Raw genomic sequence first — 21,703 nt, 5'->3', positions numbered from 1 at the left:
GAACTATGCAGAAAAATCTATTTTATTTCTAGTAATCTTATTTTCTAATCATTCCCTCACTAGTAGTACATAAAAATTTGTATTTGGTCAATACAGTTAAAATATTTGAACCATTACTTTGTTCATTATTTGGCTAAAATCAAAAAGTGTTTAAATGTAATAACAAAGTTACAATGTAATTTTTAGATTTCCGTTTAAAATTTAAGAAACTCTTGGTGTGGTGTATATATATATATATATATATATATATATATATATATATATATATATATATATATAGATATAGAGAGAGAGAGAGAGAGAGAGAGAGAGAGAGAGAGAGAGAGAGAGAGAGGGCTTTCCATGGTAACGCATTAACTTAAATGATTAATCTGAAAAGATTAACACATTATTTCTATTACACAAATTAATGGTTTGACCCCAGCTTTTTGGTGTCATTGCAGTCATATCATTGTGTGATGGTAATGTGATCATAGATGATGGATCAAAGCGTGATGCTGCTGAAAAAAACTGCATGTGCTGGAAAAGTATGTGTTGACGCTGGTTTCCTGGCTCTTACTGGTCCTTTGGTTTTTAGTTTGTCCAGAAAATTGCAAAGAAAACTCATTCCATCACTAAATGGATATGCAGTGCAGATCCATCAACATTGTTCTGGACTGTACTATTATTAGGGACTAATGTTACAATTAAACATGAACTTTATGATACTGAATTTCCATTGCACTTACTGGAGACCACTGGACATCAGAAACCAAAACTGCAGTGTTACAGCACAGCCAATCGAAGAGAACTGACATCTGCACGTATTTGCTTTAGACTAGTTAAAAATAATAAATTTTAAGGCTCTTTGAACACTGCACATCTATTGTTTCATTCTGATTTAGTTTAGCATTTAATCTAGATTAATCAAAGACCATGATTGCGATTTTAACATGTTTAAAGTTTTTAATTGATCTACAATCAATTGATATATCAATCAATCGATCAATCAATCAATATGAAAGGTCAGCTCATCACAGGTCTTCTGTAAGCATTAAATGGCCGTGACATATTTGTCTCACTGAAGACCTTCTAACAGATATTATGGCCTAGAAAAAGCTTTTCACTATCTATCCAAAGTGACATGACAAATGGAATAGACCTTAGCTAAAGACCTTACTGATGTCCCTGTCTGATTTGCAGACTTGCAGCCTTTTTCAAAATATCAGCTGAAACTCCAGGTCTTTTTTCCAATGTGAAGACAAGCTAAAAAAAAAAAAAAAAAATCTGTAGGGGATGGACCACATTTTTTAACACATTTGAGCCCTTACCAAATGAGCATATATTGTAAATGGAAAAGTACTTATATTTAAACACTATTATTTAATAGATGCTAGCTTAATCATTAAATACTGCTTATTTGTTATATGGAATGCTAATAATACATTTTTATTTTTGAACACATACCTATTTCAAATGTTTCAAATGATTAAACTGTACTGTGGCTATTCTGATTTATAATTTTTTCATAATGCTGCTTCTTTGTACATTATAGGGCAGATGGACTAACACTTTCAATCTCTCCAATTAAGAACAATTTACAAATCAACTGATTTACTTTACACATGCTCAGTTCAGTTTGCCTTCGGGAGAAAACTTCAATGCTATGAGAAAACTTCCACTATAAGGATTTCATCAGACTCTAATCATCTGAAAGTGCATACAATCAGGCCAATGAAAAACCAATGAATTGGCAGCGTCAGCTGGCGCTACTTACAATTAATCTTGTATGTAAGCACCGCACGTAACAAGCTGAGGTATCTTTTTCACTTCAGATCCTATCACAAGGCTTCTGAGAGAGTCAATGAGGGTTTCTCCAACTGTTACAACAGAGAGAGAGAATGAGAAATCGGGCTGCTTTTCCCGGTCCAGAGTGTGTGATACGTGGTGGTAGACGGCCGAGCTGGGTGTGCAGCATGTCTTTTTCAAGACATCGCTACGAATGTGCGTTTCTGGATACAGTGGTTTCCTGTCCCCGGATGATGGGCACAAGCACTGCGTTTCATGTCTGGAGGTCCAGGAAGGGCTGTCATTGTTTGAGGATTCAAACCCGCTCCCACCCTCTGTGACTCAGTGGAGGAGTCAGGTTATTATGTTGTTGGCATGCCCATTGGTCTGCTTGTATTCTGGGTATAGGTGCCTGCTATGTGCGATCCCCAGTGTCTGTCAGGGCCAGTAAACAGAAAAAAAACAAATGCAGGTGAAGACAATGATTTATTGTAGAAGGCAAAAATCAGATCAGTACATAAGCCAGAATGCAAAAATTTAAAAAAAAATCTTCAAAAAGGCAATGTCTCAGTCTCAGGGGAAAAATACACAAAAACCTCAGTTCAACAAATGGAACAAAAATGCTCTTCAGCAAGCAGTCCTCTCAGCCTAATAGAAAGAACAAAAAACTATTATAGTCCAAAAAATGAACAATGAAAAATGGCAAAAAAAATACTTGCAGACTTTGCTGGAATAGTTGAGGGGGAGAGAATGACTGGAAATAACCAGGAACAAAAAAAAAAAAAATAGACTGGCCAGTAGAAACAGAGGCAGGTGTAATTTTCAGAACCAGGCCAGTGTCCAGGACATCATACATTCAGGCAGCACAAGAGCAAAAACTTCGGGCAAGCCAGGGTCTACACAGAAAGGCCGGGAAGGTAGGGAGAGAGTCCTGGAGTCAAACAGACAAAGGTTAACTAAAAAAACCATTCAGTTTACCTATCTCGATGTTGCAGGGTCAGAAGCAAACAACAATCTGGCACTGAACAGCACAAACCAAGAGAATAAATAGGGGAGCTAATGAGGAGAAAATAAGCAAAGACAGGTGAAGCAAATAAACTAAAATTATGAGAACGAGGGGGTGGAGAGAAACAATCAGGAGCACAAACAAAGGAACATGTGGCTAATACAAACAGACAAGATAGAACCAGCTGATCAGCCAGGAGTCCTGACGCTGTCGATCTCATATGCTTACTCAGCCACAATGTAGTCCCCCCTCTTAGGCGGGTTTGTGTCTTCCCTCCCCGCTAACCATTTTTCCAAATGTCTTCTCGCAACCAGGTCTTCCTATTTTGGCAGCGTCCTCCCTATCGGAACTGCAAGCTTTCCCAACATATTATCATATTTAAAATTCCTAGAGTTTAACTAGGTGCATTTTTATGATACCCGAAAAATATATCTAAACCTGAAAAACTTCTTAATAACTGAGATAAGTAAGAGCCAGGGAACATGTTGAAAGATTGCGTGAGTTCCTCACCAGTGGCAAGGTAAGTTTTAATCACTGTGCTGTTTTCCACAGATTTCCCCATAGTGAAAGTTTCCACATAGAATTAAAGTTTCCCTCCTGAAGGGGAACACAACGGTTACTAAAGTAACCCTCGTTCCCCTAGGGGGAAACAAAAATGCTATGTTCCTTCGCCACAATGATTAGCCAAGAAAGGCTCATTAGCTAGATAAGGATGCCTCAGCTTGGAACGTGCAGCAATTATATACAAGATTAATTGTAAGTAGCACCAGCTGTGCATGCTGAAGCTGCCAACTCATTGACATTTAATTGGCTCTTTCAGATGATTGGATTCTGATTAAATCCCTATAGTGGAAGTTTCCTCATAGCATTTCCGTTGCCTGAGGGCTACCTTAGTAACCGTTGCATTCTTATGCCACAGTTAATAATAATAAAACCCTATGGAAGCTAAAAAAGCATATTCTAGGGGGAAAAACTAAATTTGAAGTAAAAAATTATTTAACTTTTTAAATTGTCATTCCTGACTTAGGTAAACTTATCAATGTAAAATTATGTTAATAGTACTATAAAAGTGCTGGGTTCTACACAATCAATTCGTGATTGAATATAAAACAATTAAGTTGTCCCCTTAAAAATGTCAGGAATTGTGTTGTTTCATCACATTTTAAATTAGTTTGAACAAACTAATTGAGAATTTTTTGAAAGATGCTGGTGCTATTGTTTTAGCTGTAAGGTGAGAAAATTCATGGGTACAAGACACTGAGTTGGTTGCAACATCAATAAAATATGAGTTACAGCAACTCAGTGCTGGTTTAATTGTATTTACATGTTTTCATTTCAGTATGCATATAGGTCTTGGAAGAGAATGACCTCAATGCCAAAATACGTTTTGGTTCAGTGTTTTACTTGTCCTCTGTGAGCCCATAAATCAGGGGTTCCCAATTCAGTCCTGGAGTGCCGGTGTCCTTTAGAGTTTAGTTCCAACCCCAAACTGACACATCTGTACCAGCTAATCAAGCTTTTTCCAGGTACTAGAAACTCCCAGGCAGGTTTGTTGAAGGAAGTTGGAGCTATATGCAGGACACAGGCCTTACAGGACTGAGTTTGGCCATCCCTGGCATTAATAACAATTTTAATTTCATTTGTTGAACCTGATCCATATATCTACATTTTTTCAGGTTTGTAACACACATAGATGCACAACATTTATACTGAAAAGTTCCAAAATCCAACTTACAAACCTTTCTACCATTTTAAGTATAATCCTTATTTCGTAATGTTTCATCTGACCCCGGTTGAAATCAGAATTTTACATTTTACCCCAGGGGATGTTATAGCTAACCCAGATTATATATGGGGTGAATGGTAACATTTTACTCTTACTGTTTGAAACTGAACTATGCATTTTCTGTTTGTGCTACAAGTATAGCGTCTGCATCATTTCATATTTTAACACACTGGCTCAAAAGACCTCAAAGATTTGGTTTCGGCCTCTTATGAAGTGTTGAATTCTGTTTTTAAGACCAGATAGAAGAAAGTGTGAGGTTTCAACCAACAAGTGAAGTTATAGTGAGCTTCATTAGTTAGTACTGACACAGCCTGACACCAGGTTTATTCACCCAGTTACACTCCCTGTGACAAGGCACCCGTTTACGACTGTAGTGTGCTTAAAAACTGCTCTTAAGCTCTAAAAACTGGTCATGCACATCCGTCAAGTGCATGTTTACATTGGAAACAACATAATGTAGTGGATTGTAATATAAAAATCTGTTCTGTGTGAATGAGCCCTTACTGTGGCTGTTGTGTGTAGTTGTCAGAAAGGACCAAGTGTTCTGGCTACATCATAATGAACTGTTTAAACTGTAGTTGTTAAGTATGAGTTAATAATATTGTGCCCCTCCAGGTAAAGTCATGACATAATGATACATTAACAGATCATGGGTGCATGTTGGTCAAATTGCGTTTTAATCAACATTGTTTTTCATAGAGTGAGTTGGTTGCTGGTTCAAGTACAGGCTGGGCCGTTTGGCATTTCTGTGTGGAGTCTGCATGTTCTCCCTTTGTTCGGGTGTGTTTCATCTGGGTGGTCGGATTTGTAGGTGAACTGGGTAAGCTAAATTGTCTGTAGTGTATGAGTGTGTGTGTGAATTAATTTTTCCCAGTATTTGGTTGTGGCTGGAAGGGTATCCGTTCCATTAAACATATGCTGTAATATTTGATGGTTCATTCCACTGTGGCAACTCCTGAAATAGAGGCTAAGCCAAAGGAAAATTAATAAATAAAGTGTTAATTAAGAGATTAATTACCAAACATGTACTAACAAGTAATTCATTATTCACACTCAAGTGACTCATGTTGTGGTTAAAGTTAGTTTTAACTTATGATCAGTCCATAACAAAGTAACATTTAGTTTACATATTAGTATATCGTAATCTATATACTGTTACTGTAAAGTATTAACTAATTAAGCATTAAGTGTTAAAATAAATATTATTATTACAACCAAATAAAAACATTAAAAATCAAGCCAAAGAGCCCAAGTAAGCAAACCCTGCTTTCCACAATGGTGAAAAAAAGTTTTCTGTTATATGAAATATGCAAATGTTCTGTTTTTCAGATATCTAAAATAGTTCATTAAAAAATCACCATGGAGTTTTTTTTTTAAGATGTTAGGCAGAAATTAAGTCAAACAGGTTTGTTCAACAGGCTCATTCTGAAAATGTTGCCTTATATATTCCTGGAGATGGTAAATTATGTAGCCAGAGCTATGTATGGCTGCATTTGTTCTTTAAAATGAATGCCATGGGCCGGTTTGTCAGCGCTCCTTTTCGTGCTTACCAGCTGACCGTTTACCTCTGTATTCGGCTTTTCCGCTGTTACTAGTTTGTCCAGTGGCTCGTCAAATACATCTAGGATTTGTGACGCAGAGCGGAGTTGACCGTGACGACGGAATTCGAGTCCGGCGAAAAATGTGTCCAGAATGCAAGCAAGACAATAATAGAAATCAAAAAATAAAACAAATAAGTAAATAACAGGGTGAGACTGTTGTAAAATCTGAAATTGTGGTAAAAATCAAACTGGCAAGAGGGCTTTTCTTTTCCTGGATAGCGTTTCAAAACACTGTCGGTTGAGTTTAAGGAATGGGGTGACTGGTGTTAGTCATTTGGTTGATCAGTCAGTCAGTCAACAGCAGCCTCTGGTGGATTTACGTGAGAACAGCAGGTGCGAATGGCACTTGTGAGAGAAATTTGAGATATCAAAAAGCTTACACAGCAACCTCTGGTGGATTCATGAAAACAAAAACTGCAAAATAACATAGCTCCTGGGACCAATTTGGTGCTCTCCAAAAATGTATATAGGGGTACGTAATCAGAATGAGCATGGGTTGGGTTTGTTGATTTCATGTAAGGCTGTCTCCCCAATATGGTCCTTATGCATGTTGCCCAGTTGCCCCACATAACACCCAGTTGGGTTATATGTGAGATTCATATAAGCTAATTAGATTGCTTAATATAAGTCTTTCATTCATCATATTTTAAATGTCACTTATCATGTCCAATTGTGTCTGACCACACACTACGCCCATATTCTGATGCTACGTTCTGAAAATGTTGGATTGTTGTAACTCAACTTTGACTCAAATATGAACAAACCCAACCGTTGAGTTAAAGGTGCAGTATAGGTAATTTGCCTAAATGCTAATTGGTTAGCATATTATGTATGAAACAACCCCTCTCCTGCCACAAAGACATGCATCCTGAAATCATGAGCGCGCACATTAAGGAAGATGTATTTTATATTTTGTTATTAAACTAAATAAAAATCTACATTATCGATGCTTTAAAAGTACTTTATAAAATTGAAAATAGTCATATCAATCTTTCACCCGAGAGATTCCAGTGGCTGAATAACACTTGTGTGCATATAACCCATTTGCAACACAACACAGTCTATATCAGCTTTCTGTGACTAATATAAAAATAAAACACAACATTACTTGTCTAAAAGAAATACTTCAGCCATGGTGTCATCCTTCCTTCAGCCTGAAAAAGAAAAGTAACTCCAATATTGATTTAAGATTTTAACAAATTTTGATTTAGTTTTTGTTTTTACTGCTGTCACTCATGTCCACATGACCGCTGCACACGTGTACGTGCAAACAACAAATCTGCGTGAAAAGGGGGTGCACAGTTGTTCAAATCTACATTTGTTGACAGACGGTTTGGGCTACTTATCAGAGTTATGGTAAATGTTGGCCCGACAAATTTTAATTGGATGAACATTTTTTTAGTCTTACACCTTTAGCCTTACCCAGAATACAAAATACATATACTGTAAGTACATTTTGATCATTTATCTAATCAACACTACTGGACTGTAAAGAGAATTTCAACCAGCACAACAAAAAATTATTCTGAAGACAATTACCTACTGCACCTTTAAGTATAATTGATGTATGTAATAAAATAATAAATAAATATCACAACTGTATGACAACCCAGCGTTTTTAGAGCTTAGTAGCAGGAGTTCTAGCAGAAAAACATTTTACAAAATTCATCATAACTCTTGTCCAAACAGTCATCAGATCTCAATCCAATGCCTTTGGGATGTGCTTGAATGTGAGCATTAGCTGTAATGTAAGTGAATGCTTAATATCAGTGACTCACTGGCTCAATAACTGTTAATTCCCAAAACCTTTCAATGACCAAGTCACCGCTCCCCTCAAATACCAAAACAAGACTCTACATATTGAAAACAAAGACAGATTACATGCTTTAGTGAGAATTAAAAATCATGGTGTGGCATAATTTTTCAATAAGGGCTGAAATGGAATCATTTCAAACTGACTTAAATGATTGTGAGCATTAACTGGATCAACCAATCAATAACATGTTAGAAGTTGTTTGGATAGTTGATTTTTCCAATTCAATTCTATAGTAGGCAAATGGTTAACTTTCTCTCTCTCTGAAATTGATGGCATAAAAAGTGTGTCTGTGCATGAATATTTCTGTATATTTATTCAACAACTTATTGAGGTTTCCTGGCACAAATTGACTGCTAAATAAAAAAGCATTTTAACAAATCCTGAACATAAAAAAGAAGGAGCTGAAGACAAACTACAGACAAATTACAGTTCCTGCTGACATGCGCTTACTGAATTGAGGATGATGGGACAAAAGGTCCCATGAACAGGTCTAATAATGCTTCAAGTGTCTTGGTCTATTATGAAAAGTGCTGACTTGCTGTTTTTATGGTGCTGTTATTACGTAACTGTGCTCTTTGACGCCACTTTCAAGCATTCTGAGTGTAAGAAGGTGCTAGAAGTTTCTGCAATATAGTGCCAAGGGTCTGGAAGGATCTTCGGCGTAAAATCCCTGGGAGCTTTACAAACACAAAAAGTGACATTTTCAAAGTCAAGTTTGTCATTCATTTAGCTAAAAGTCAACAACAACTGCTTCCGAGAAATCTTATGCAACAGACTGTGCTGACTCACATACTTTAATAATAACATCCGCAAGTCTGAGATAAACAGGCGAAGATGAGTGAACATGGTGAAATAACTTTGATAACTTCAAAGGAATGACTTCAAATCTGTTTCACCATTTTAAAATATGTGGGACAGTATATTTGGCTGGGATGACTCAAGTGGACACGGACAATTTGTTCAGAACTTGATATCCATCAACATTTCAGAACGATCCAAAGAGCTTCTTGTTTTTTGGTGGAAGAAAGATCTTTTGTACAAGGGAATTTACATGGCCAATGTCACAGAATGTTCTTATAGAAACAGTAAATTAACTTTCACTGACAACGGTGACAAATCTTCAATGTTTTGATCTATTTGATTTTATTTATGTATTAATTACATTTTTTTAAATGTAAAATATAATCCCATATGTTGTCATGGACTGTTATTTCTGTGTAAATGCCTGGGAGGGAGGGCGGGAAGATTGTCTTGTCATCAAGACTACAGTAGTTTGACCTCTAAAAGCTCATATAAGCTCTTAAAAGCAGGGTGAGGTTTGATGAGTAACACCTGCCTTTTTGTGTAATACTAGACTTTTTGACAAATCATCTTGTCTCAGCCAATCATCAAGCAGGTCTGAGACCAGGTTGATTTATAACCTCTGGAGTTAAACTTTAATTAGCACAGATTATATCTGTCCTCAGCCCCATTCACTCTTGTCCTGATACATACATTTATACAGAAAAGGCATCCAATCTCTGGATTATGGTTCATCAGAATAAATCGTCTGTGAGGTCTGTCTGTCTGTCTGTCTGTCTGTCTGTCTGTATTTCTGTCTGTTTCTGTCTTTCTATTTCCATCTGTTTACTTGTCTGTGTATTAATTTCTGTCTGTCTGTGTATCTTGATTTTTGTCTGTATCTCTTTGCATCTGTCTGTCTACCAGTTTATGTATGTCTATTTGTCTGTCTGTCTGTCTGTCTGTCTGTCTATCACTTCATGTCTTTATGTCTGTCTGTAAATCAATTTCTGTCTGTCTATCTCGATTTATGTAAGCATCTTTCTTTTTCTGTCTCTCTGTGTCTATCACTTTATGTCTGTCTGAATCAATTTTTGTCTGTTTATATCTATATTGATGTCCATTTTGTCTGTATGTACATAAATTTCTGTCTGTCTGTCTGTCTGTCTGTCTGTCTGTCTGTCTGTCTGTCTATCTCTGTCTGTCTGTCTGTCTGTCTGTCTGTCCATCTCAATTTTTGTCTGCATCTTTCTATTTCCATCTGTCTGCTTGTCTATCTATCACTTTTTGTCTGTCTGTCTGTCTATCACTTTGCCTATCTATCTACACTGAGGTCTATCTGTCTGTCTGTCTGTCTGCCTGTCTGTCTGTCTGTCTGTCTGTCCGTCCGTCCATCTGTCTGTCTGTCCATCTCAATTTTTCTCTGCATCTTTATATTTCCATCTGTCTGCTTGTCTTTCTGTCTATCACTTTGTGTCTATCTATCTATACTTTTGTCTGTCTGTTAGTCTGTCTATATCAATTTTTGTCTGCCACTTTCTATTGCCGTCTGTCTATAACTTTATGTCTGTCTGTCTGTCTGTCTGTCTGTCTGTCTGTCTGTCTGTCTGTCTGTCTGTTGGTCTGTTTGTCCATCTCAATTTTTGTCTGCGACTTTTTATTTCTGTCTGTCTGCTTGACTGTCTATCAATCACTTTATATTTGTCTGTCTGTCTGTCTGTCTCTCTGTCTGTCTATCTGTCTTTCTGTCCATTTCAATTTTTGTCTGCATCTTTCTATTTCAGTCTGTCTGCTTGTCTGTCTGTCTATCACTTTGCATGTCTGTCTGTCTGTCTGTCTGTCTGCCTGTAAATCAATTTCTGTATGTCTGTCTGTCTTGATTTTTGTTGGCATCTTTTTGTCTGTGTGCCTATCACTTTATGTCTGCCTGTAAATCAATTTCTGTGTCTTTCTATATTGATGTCCGTTGTCTGTCTATCAATTTCTATCTGCCTGTCTTGTCTGTTTATCTCAATTCTTGTCTACATCTTTCTATTTCCGTCTGTTTGTTTTGTCTGTCTGTGTCTATCATTTTATGTCTGTCTATCTATCTATACTGATGGACTGATACTGATACTATCTGCCTATCGGAATTTTTCTCTTTTTTGTCTGTCGTCTGTCTGTCTGTCTGTCTGTCTGTCTGTCTGTCTGTCTGTCTGTCATCTAATCACAACACAATTTGCAATACATGTGCTTTGAGATAAATGTAAATTAATTCAATATACACATACTGTAGAAACTTCTCTACTGGTCCATACTGTGAATATCTATCTGTTTGTCTATAAGATCAGAAACATTTTTTTTACTCGATTGGCTGTGCACAAGTATAAATCTCTCTGAACTCTGCATGCTGGCATTACAAATGGTATATAGAGTGCTGTAACAAAAATCGAAGATTAATTGTTATCAAACTCACAGAAAAGCTGAAAACTGTTGATTGTGGTGTGTAACTGTAAAGGGTTTATTCCACAGGTCTGCTGAGCCGGGCGACATTTCACTGTTGTCAGATTCTCCTAAAAAATTACCAAAGTTTTACATCCGTCCTTCCATTCATGAACAGCACATGTTGAAAAGGTGATGCAACTTGTATGTATATTTTGGGGATCAATGTTCTTCATAATCACAGCATGTTGCATGATTATACACTGCTACGTGTGTATAATTGAAACTAATTGTTGCTGTTAATTGATCAATGCATTCATTGATTGAATAAGAGTGATAATACATGACGTGGTGATAAGTGTGTTTGTGTGTGTGTGTGTGTGTGTGAGTGTGTACAAATTGTAACAAAATTTTTTTTTTCTTTTCTTTCGACGTTAGGCATCAAATCTCTCCCTTTGGGGTCTAGTTTTAATTCAGCTTTTGTGAAGACATTTCAAGCTAAAATTATGGGAAATAAACACTTTCAACAAACTTTTTGGAATCTATAACACAAGCTTCAGTAAAACACAACTCGTCACCTTAGAACTATAAGGTTCTATCTGACATTTTTGTCAAAATTGGGTTATTGGCATATTCTTATTAAATGACAACTTATTTACATTTATGGAATGGGTTTTTAATAAGTTGTTTACATTTTAAGACTTTTTTATTTAAAAAAACAAATGTTACACACATACTGATTACTATGGAATGCAAAAACTTTAAAGCTCATTATCTTAAGATCATTCAGAACACGTGATTTAACCTTATAATTCCAAGGTGACAAACCTTCCATTTTAGCATTGCCTCTTCGTTAAAATAGTTTTAAGGAGCTTTACAGAACATATCATTTGTATATTTCTGGAATCAGCTTATCTTGCTCTGAAAACAGCTTTTTCAGGCTCAAACGATGAAAATTGCATGTGTGTGTGTGTGTGTACAAATTGTAAAACAACCACATTTAGCTGACTTAAAAGTAAGTAATTCTTTCTTTATGGTGTACGTTATTATAAAAATTAAGTCAAGTCATTTTTCAGTTACAACAAGTTTACCTATATTTAAAAAGTATGTGTGTGTGTGTTTTGTGTGTGTAGTTAATAACAATCTACTAAATGTTATTATAAATAATAATCTAAAATCTAATTTTAGCATAAATCATAAATCAAACTATGCCCTCAAATCAGTGGTCTCAAACTTAATTCCTAAAAAAACAAGGAACCAACCACCTCCAACTCACACCTGCATAATAAGTTGCGTCTCAAATAGCACACTACACACTATGCACTCATGCACTATGTACTTATGCACTTACACACAGCATAGTATATGTATGTAGTGTCATCCCTAATGGAGCACTAATGTTTTTTTACTAAGCGGAAATTCCCTGATAAGGTTTGATGGTTGCCAGATCAGTGAAATAAATGATCAAACAATTAAATAACACCTGCCATGAGTGTAACTGCATTCACCATCAAGAGGTGCTATAATCACTCTCATAGGAGAATTTTGCTTTCACCATCCAAAATAAATGAAGTTATCCAACATATGCGCCCGATTTCGCCACTTTCGCTAAGTGACCAAAACTGCAGTCCTTGAGTGCGTGAAGTGTCCATTAATAAACACTTCATTTTACCGGCTGAATGAGTTTCAATGTGAACGCACTACTTGCACTTTTTATACTACAAAATGGCGTTGAATAGTGCATAAGTATGCGATTTGGGACACACCTATAGTCTCTAGTAGTCTTGAACACCTTGATTGATTAATTGAATCAGGTGTGTTTGATTAGGGTTGAAGAAACACTGTGTAGAGCTGTGGCCCTCCAGTAATCGAGTTTGAGACGTATGCCTCAAATAGTTTTTGTATCAAACGTGCTGATCTGACATTCTGTCTCCATCCAGGAAAATGGTCAAGAAGTCTCTTGTTGCTGGGATGGTGGTCTTGCTTGTGGCAGCCGTGGGTTTTTTCCTGGGTGTGTATTTGGGGATCGGAAACAAAAGACTCACTGTTTCCTCGGACCACTTCTACTCGAAAGCAGCCGTGGCAGCAGACGCTGGGAAATGCTCTGAGGTTGGGAGGTAAGAGAGCAAAAAAACACAAACGTTTCAATGTATATCATCGTCAATCACACACTCAGCATGCTTTATGTTTGCAGGGACATCTTAAAGCGCAATGGTTCAGCAGTCGATGCTTCTATTGCAGCTCTATTGTGTGTTGGGCTCTTCAACGCACACAGCATGGGCATTGGAGGAGGGCTGTTTTTCACAATATTTAATGCGTCTACAGGTAAAAAACCATGGACATTCTTTAGCTGATGAATTAGCCAGGAATACAACCCATGACCTTTGCATTGTTATACCTACTGTATACTTATGAAATTGTATTTTTAAAAACACTTTTAGTAATGTCTGCAAAGTTAGGGTGTACTCACACTAGGTTATCCGAACTGTGGCCAGGCACATTTGACTCCCATTTCCCAGTTCGTTTGACCAGTGTAGATGCTCAGAATTGGGCCCATGTGCAGTTAGTTGGCTGGCCCTGGCACGGTTAGAAGAGGTTTGCCAGAGCACAGTTCGGTGGAGCTCTGGCGCGGTATGCTTGTAGTATAAGTGCAAAATGCACCTGTTGAGTAAAGTGGGTCACAAACCGGATGCACCACTCAGCACCGCTCTGCTCATGCATATGATAGTTTAAAGTTACACACACTGGACCCATTTGTATGTTATTTAATATGAAGCTATTCAGTTGGCGCTCTTTGGTGGGGCAGAAATATGAACAGTGTCCTGAGTCATAGCTGGGTGCTGCAAAAAGCCACTATAGCGGTGCCGGTGTGCGTAACCTGATAGAAAACTGTATAGAATTCTAAAATGCATGGTGCTGCGTGTGCGACCCCCCTTAACCCTGTAAGACCTAAATATAGAAAAATTTGAAATATTTTCTCAGATATTGTTTTAGGAGGCCTTAAATGTAGGAATTAAAGTTTTTTTTTTTTTTTAACATTTTGGTGAGTTTTTAGGGTAATGTTGTAATATTGCAATGTTGGGCCTACCTGTGAGCAGAATTTCTGTTTTTGTATTCACTTGTCTTAACAGGCATACAGATCATTTAAGCCTTCATTTGCAGGGTTATTCACTTACTTAGCCCAATAGCAATATGTATATCATGTGTAATAATCACACAACAATCATATTTTTTTAGGAAAAAGCATTTATTAATGAAATATTTGGAATAAAAAATTAGTCACATTCAGTGTGTATTGATCATATGAAAAGCACAGATGACACAGGTGAAATTCTTGCTGTAGATATTGTAGGTTTGACCTTCTTGAAGTGTGGAGGTGAGAAAACAGTAACTAATTACTAATTGCATCATTACAATTGCATTTAAATTACTTTTCCGATTACTTTGTATGAAAAGTAATTTGTTACTCATTAAGTAATTAAATTACTTGACTGAATACTATATATTTACAGTTGAGATCAGAATCATTAGCCCCCCCCTCTGAATTATTAGCCATCCTGTTTATTTTTTTTCCTAATATCTGTTTACCGGAGAAGATTTTTCCAGCACATTTCTAAATATAATAGTTTTAATAACTCATTTCTAATAACTGATTTATTTGATCTTTGCCTTGATGACAGTAAGCAATATTTGACTAGATGTTTTTCAAGACCCTTCTATACAGCTTAAAGTGACATTTAAAGGCTTAACTAGGTTAATTAGGTTAACTAGGCAGGATGGGGTAATTAGGCAAGTTATTGTATAATGATGGTTTGTTCTGTGAACTATAGAAAAAATATAGCTTAAAGGGGCTAATCATTTTGACCTTAAAATGGTTTTTAAAAAAATTAAAAACTGCTTTTAATTGTAGCCGAAATAAAACAAATAAAACTTTCTCAGAAGAAAAAAAAACTTTATCAGACATTCTGTGAAAATTTCCTTGCTCTGTTTAACATCATTTGGGAAATATATATAAAAAAAAAACAGAAAAAAGAATTCAAAGGGAGGCTAATAATTCTGACTTCAACTGTATATATTTACTCCTTTCTGAATTGAAAAATCACTGTTGAATTTGCAAACAGTATTTAGTAAGTAACTCTAATAAAGTTACATAAAATGAAAGCATTTTTCGTTTTCAGCTGAAAGGTAATTTAATAAAAGTAACTAATCACTTTTTAACTAATTACATCTAACACTGGTTACAAAGCTGTCACTCCAAAATGACTTGCAAAAATCACTTTTATATGGAGTTTATAAAAACATTTGTAACCACACTTAGTGACAATCTCTCCCAGCTTAGCATACAGTAGTTAGTCTTGTTTTTGAATCTACTACTGCACTGACACATAGCAGTTGTAGCTCCGCCGTCTATTGAAAAGAGCACTCATTTGAATTTAAATAGACAGTCACCAAAATGGCCCAATTAGGAACAAAGCCTAAAAGGGTCAGTTTCAAAGAGTTCTAAAATATTATTTGTGGGATATTTTGAGCTGGAACTTCATACACACTCTCCGTACAGAGACTTATTTTACATCTTGTAAAAGGAGTCATAATATGTCCCCTTTAATACAGTGAAGGGCTTTTCAAATCTGTAAATCTTTTTCTACTTAGTCTGACACTAAAGGACATCACTTTACTTTAAGTTTAATATGACACAGAGGTTATTTGCCATTCAGCAGATTATTGTCATGCAAAATGACTTACAGTATGCTCACTGAAGTGACATGTCCCTGAAGCACCCTAGGTCAAGTGCCAGATAAAAGGACATAAGATTGAATCATAGACCATAAACCTTGTGTCACCCTCACTTGACAGTCAACAAATGACTTAATGGATAACCATTACCTCATTAGGTGAAGCTAGCAAGCGTAAAATAACAAATAATGGTCACACACAAGCTTTTTTCTGTCAAAGTGAATTATAGTTTTGGCAGTCAACTCTGAAAATGTCTTGACAAATGAAATATAAATGTTGTGTTTGTCCACAGGAAAAGTAGAGACAATTGATGCCAGAGAAACTGCTCCAAAGAACGCTTCAGAAGACATGTTTGGCAATAACACCCAGCTTTCACGGAAAGGTACACCATTGTTAATGTAGATACCCAACCTGACCTCATGAGTAAATGTAACTATTTTATGTATTGTCCGAAAAATAACAAATTTTAATTGAATGTGTATGTACAATTTTTAAATGGAGGTCCTTAAACTCCACCCCTAACACAAACCCTTCATTGACTGATAAGCAAATTGTAATTAAAGGTGAAGCATGTAAGATTGTAACCCAGTGGTTGAACTAGGTATTGCATTCCTGGATCAAAACAAATGCAAGCACAGGTTGCCAGATTGTGGACTAACAGGAGTGAGTTTGACTAGCGAGCCTGATTTAATCCATGTTCTAAATAAAAGGAATGGCACGCGATAGAAGAAATATTCTCCATATTAAAAGGAGTTTTTGTTCTAACCAACAACTGAAATTTATATTTTAGAAACGGCTCCTATTTCTTGTGTATTCAGTGTTAAATGCTAACATTGTGAGTTTGAATGCAATTTAACATGATAGTTATTGCCATCCTACTGAAAGCAGCAGATGATCACCTCAAATCTTGAAAATAAAATAAACCTTCTGAAATTAAACAGTAGATCTTTAGACTCAAAACCAACACATATCAGTAATTCAGCATCTACATGTTATAATGTTAAAGAAGTTTGATATGGATTAATTAGATTATAAAGCTTAAAATTTCGTTGGGGATCAGTGAGTGCACTATTCTGTGCTTCTGAATGTGTGTATTCAAATTTCTGTCATGTTCTGTCTAGTGCAAACAGCCAAATTACTTATCACAGCAAATCTACAATATAACCTGCTCATCTAATGTTTACATTAGTAATATTCGTATAATTTGTGGAACTCTGAATCTGCGTCTTATTTTGGAGTCACAGAGGCACCTGGGGTGCTGAAATATAACTGGCTTAACTGGCATTGGGCGGGTTAAAGGGACCAAAACAAAGGTAGCGTTTCGGCATGGAAAACACATTTTCAAAGCAGAATATTTGGCTTCAGAATTGTTTTTTAGATAAACAAGAATGTTCACTTGGCATGTTTCTTATTTATCTGCAGATATTATGGTATTTTTATGCTTTAGAAGAGTCAAAAACTTACATACAACACATTTAAATGTACAAATGAGATCATACAAAATGTAAATTAAATAAAAAAAAAACAAAAAGTTAAGAATTGGCATGAGAATGTGTTGAAATAACACTAAGTTTAGCTATCATCCTGGTAAATCTGTCTTTAAACTTGCCTTGCTGTATTATAGGTCAAATGTATTGATATTTTATGATATTTACAGACATTGAGACACATTGAGTCATTATGGTTTATGCCAAACATATTGTTCAAGAGTTTGGTGGTCAGTAAGATTTTCCAAAATGTAATTTCAAGGCGTTCTAATATGCTGATTTGGAGTTCAATATGCATTTCTAACTATTTTTAATGACTAAAACATTTGAAGGTATTTTGTCACCTTGGAATTATAAGGTTCTATCTTCTGAATGATTTTGAGATATTGAGCTTCAAAGATTTTGCATTCCAAAGCAAACAGTATGCGTGTAAAATTATAATAATAAAAAAAAGTCTTAAAATGTAAACAACTTATAAAAAACCTCCCATAATGTAAATAAGTTGTCATTTAATAAGAATGTCAATAACTTTATTTTGTCAAAAATGTCAGATAGAACCTTATAATTCTAAGGTGACGATTTATTGAAATAAAAATATATTTGTAAAATTGTAAATGTCTTTAATATTTCAGTATCAGTTATTTAAATGCATGATTCTTGTGGTCAGTGGTATACTTAGTATTTTTTCTTGTTATAAAATATTTATTTAGAGGGATAGTTCACCAAAAATTTGGATAGTTCCCTCAGCATTTACTCACACTCAAGTGGTTCTAAACTTGATGAACTTGACTTCATGAATTTCTTTCTTATGTTGAACATAAAACAAGATATTCTGAAGGATGTTGAAAACCAGCGGCCATTGACATTCATAATTCTATTGAGCTCAATTGCTGTAATTTCCTTTTACAGTATGTTGAAGAGAAAATCAGTTAGGTTTGTAACAAGTGGAGGATGAGTAATTGATGACAGAATTTTGATTTGTGGGTTAATTATCCCTTTAATGAGACTTTTTGAATTGCATCAACTGAATTGAAGCATTTACAAATAAATAATCAAACAGACAGGACAGAAAATTAGCAGCATGTCATTTAACCTATTGGGGGTTTGGCTTTGGAATGATTCTAACGGTGTCTCTTGTTTTCATGGCAGGAGGGTTGTCAATCGCTATTCCAGGGGAAATTCGTGGCTATGAGATGGCACACAACAGACATGGGAGACTGCCATGGAGGGAACTGTTTCTGCCCAGTATTAAATTGGCACGCAATGGTTTTCCAGTTGGCAAAGCCCTGGCTAATGCCATCGCAAAAAACAAGGAAACAATTCTGAGTGACATGACATTATGGTAAGGATTTATCTAATGTACACTAACCTGTATCTTGCACTCGCTGCTATTGCATTGCTGGTTAGACCTAAACTGCATTTCGTTGCACTGTACTTGTACATGTGTAATGACAATAAAGTTAAATCTAATCTAAATCTAATCATCTAAATAGAAACTGAACAGTAACAATAACAGGGGGCAAAGCGATGGCGCAGTGGAAAGTGCTCTCGCCTCATAGCAAGAAGGTCGCTGGTTCGAGCCTCAGCTGGGTCAGTTGGCCTTTCTGTGTAGAGTTTGCATGTTCTCCCCCCGTTTCTCCGGGTGCTCCGGTTTTCCCCACAAATCCAAAGACATGCGCTATAGGTGAATTGGGTAAGCTAAATTGGCCGTAGTGTATGAGTGTGAATGAGAATATATGGGAACCAGTAATGGGTTTTAGTTGGAAGGCCATTCACTGTTTAAAACATATGCTGGATAAGTTGGCCGTTCATTCCGCTAAGCCGAAAAAGAAAACGAATAAATGAATGAATGACAACAACAGACTGCACATTTCTGCATTAAGAATCAAGTGTACTGTGTGCAATTGTATCAAACTGCTACGTAAATAACTATTTCCCCTGATGTTAATTCCAAAAATCCTAATTGATTTAATGTCAACTGACTACCTTGATGTCAAAACGACATCAAATTAAGATCTAATATTGGTGTCAAAAACACCTCAAAAATTGATAACATGACTGTCTTATAATTGATTTTGATGTATTATGATGCCTGTATAAGATGTCAATTTGATGTTGTTTTGAAATCAGGTAAGTTTAAATGCATTGTAGAGAGACAAAATCCATTAGTTTAATCAAACTATAGATGTCAAATAGACGTCAAGTTTTTTTTTAATTTTTTTTACGTCAAATAGAAATGCATTTTTACTTTTTTTTTTTTTTTGATGTTATGCTTATGCCAATTTGATGTCATTTTGATATCAAGGTGGCCACTTAGAAATAACTAATCAAACTCATTACTAGAGCGACACGGAAACTTAAAACCATGCAGATTTTTTTTAGCCCACGGGTGTCAAACATCCTGGAGGTCCACAGCCCTGCACAGGTTAGTTTCAATCCTGCTTCAACACACTAAAGCTGTTGTCACACTAAAGTTTGAGCTTGCGAAATTCTGTCATACAGCACTGGGGATTAAGAGGGGCGGGATTAAACAAGATGATTAGACATTTAAAAAAGCGAGCGATTGGTCCATGTTTTGATGCTCTATTGGTCTCACGCAGTCAAACTCGAACTTTGCAACACGGCGAAACTTGATGCATGAGTTTGCACTTCCGGTCTGACGCATTCACATGCATATGAACGGAAGTGTATGGGGAGAAAAGTCCAGTGTGACCGCAGCTTTACCTGCAGGTTTCAAACAAGCCTAAAATAGTTTGATCAGGTGTGTTTAATTAGGATTGGAACTAAACTGTGCAGAGTTTGACGCCTGTAGGTTAAAACACCATTGAGGCTTTTTATTTACTTGTGTAAATGTGTGTAATTATGTATTTATTCAGTTTTTTGTATTAATTTCAGTAATATTATTGAACAATATGCAAATGTTTATGATTTATACAGTTTGTAAATGAATAATTTTGATTTTTAGTACATACTTTATGTTATATGAGAGACTTACTTTACCAAACAAGTGGTTCTGATTGAATTTGTTAGAGTTAGAAACACAATTGAAGTGACAAATGATACATTATTAGCCCTCTTGTGATTTCCCCCCCCTAATATTTCCCAAATGATGATAAACAGAGCAAGGATTTTTTTCAAAGTATTTGCTAAAATATTTTTTTTCTTCTGGAGATCTTAGATGTTTTATTTCTGTTAGAATAAAACAGGCCAAAGGCCAAAATTATTATCCCCCTTAAAGAATATATAGTTTTGATTGTCTACAGAACAAACCATCATTATAAAATGATTTGCCTATTACCATAACTTGCCTAGTTAATCTAGTTACGCATTTAAATTGCACTTTAAACTGAATACTACCTTGATATATCTTTAATATAATGCATTGTCATCAAGACAAAGATAAGAGAAATCAGTCATTACAAATTAGTTATGAAAACTATTATGTTTATAAATGTGTTGAAAACATCTTTCAGTTAAACAGCGTAGGGATTATATACTGTTTTAACCCAAAGAATGACCAGTCTGTCAGATGAAGACAAGCCGAAGTCAGAGATTCAAATAAATAATAAATAAATTTGCTGAAGATAGTTTCATCAGGAGCCAGCTTCAACACTTGCAATGAGTTCCTAGGCCACTCTGCTTACAATAACCAATCAATAACAATTATACTCCCACATAACGTCCTTAACTGTGTCATGCATAGAGGTGTTCTAACCTGATTGGTTAAAACACAGATAGACTAGCAAAACTTTCCACGTAGAGTTTGTCCGTACAATTGTCAACAATATCTTAAGCATAAATGTTTTTAGAGCATTTAGCATTTAGATCTGACTTTAGACCTATAAAACAGATCCACACTCAAATAAAACACACATTCTTAAAGTACATTCTGTTTCTCACCCAAGGCTGAGTGTATTCCCAGCCGTCTTTATCAAAACTTGTTAAAAACCGTGATAATCTACATTCAGGCAGTTATATCCTTACTACACAAAGTCTATCTTGAATAAAAAGTAGAATTACTTGAAAATAATTAACTGTAAAAAGAGCAGAATCACTTTAGACAATTTTAGATAGTATTAAGTCATAGAAATAACAATAGAAACAGTTGCTTCCAGTCCTCACCCCTTAGTTCCACTCAAGGTCTCTGTGACCTCTGATCTAGTTTGGTGGCTTCTGAAAATAGTTATAAAGAGACAGGCAAATGCACTAAACATTATTATATTAAGCAATGGGTTAACATATTTATTAGTTAAAATCGATTCAAAGTTAAATACTCATTTAAATAATCAAATTTAATTAAAATAA

At 35.7% G+C, this 21,703-nt stretch overlaps 1 protein-coding gene and 1 long non-coding RNA gene across 9 annotated transcripts in view; one reads left to right on the top strand and one right to left on the bottom strand.

Annotated features, from left to right (window-relative positions):
• Positions 1–21,703, top strand: part of ggt1a (gamma-glutamyltransferase 1a) — a 73,450-nt gene that overhangs the window by 32,602 nt on the left and 19,145 nt on the right. For 2 of the 8 annotated variants that reach the window (XR_015496929.1, XM_087262948.1), the window contains exons 1-6: positions 8,971–9,532; positions 11,268–11,369; positions 13,118–13,294; positions 13,372–13,502; positions 16,204–16,293; positions 18,548–18,740. Coding sequence is in view for 5 of the 8 variants with exons in the window: in XM_087262948.1 (XP_087119074.1) it covers positions 9,504–9,532; positions 11,268–11,369; positions 13,118–13,294; positions 13,372–13,502; positions 16,204–16,293; positions 18,548–18,740 (722 nt within the window). In the remaining 3 variants the exon portion in view is untranslated. 8 annotated transcript variants of the gene reach the window in all.
• LOC141375896 (uncharacterized) lies at positions 930–11,308 on the bottom strand. Its single transcript, XR_015498353.1, has 5 exons — positions 11,212–11,308; positions 8,544–8,653; positions 7,939–8,013; positions 7,269–7,314; positions 930–2,698 (listed from the first exon to the last, which is right to left on the bottom strand). It is a non-coding gene; the product is annotated as an uncharacterized LOC141375896 (long non-coding RNA).

This window comes from Danio rerio, chromosome 8, assembly GCF_052040795.2.
Source record: "Danio rerio strain M-AB ecotype USA chromosome 8, GRCz13ab, whole genome shotgun sequence".
Lineage (NCBI taxonomy): Eukaryota > Metazoa > Chordata > Actinopteri > Cypriniformes > Danionidae > Danio > Danio rerio.
Note: the sequence above shows the minus strand (reverse complement) of the source record. Positions and strands in the feature narration are given on the sequence as shown.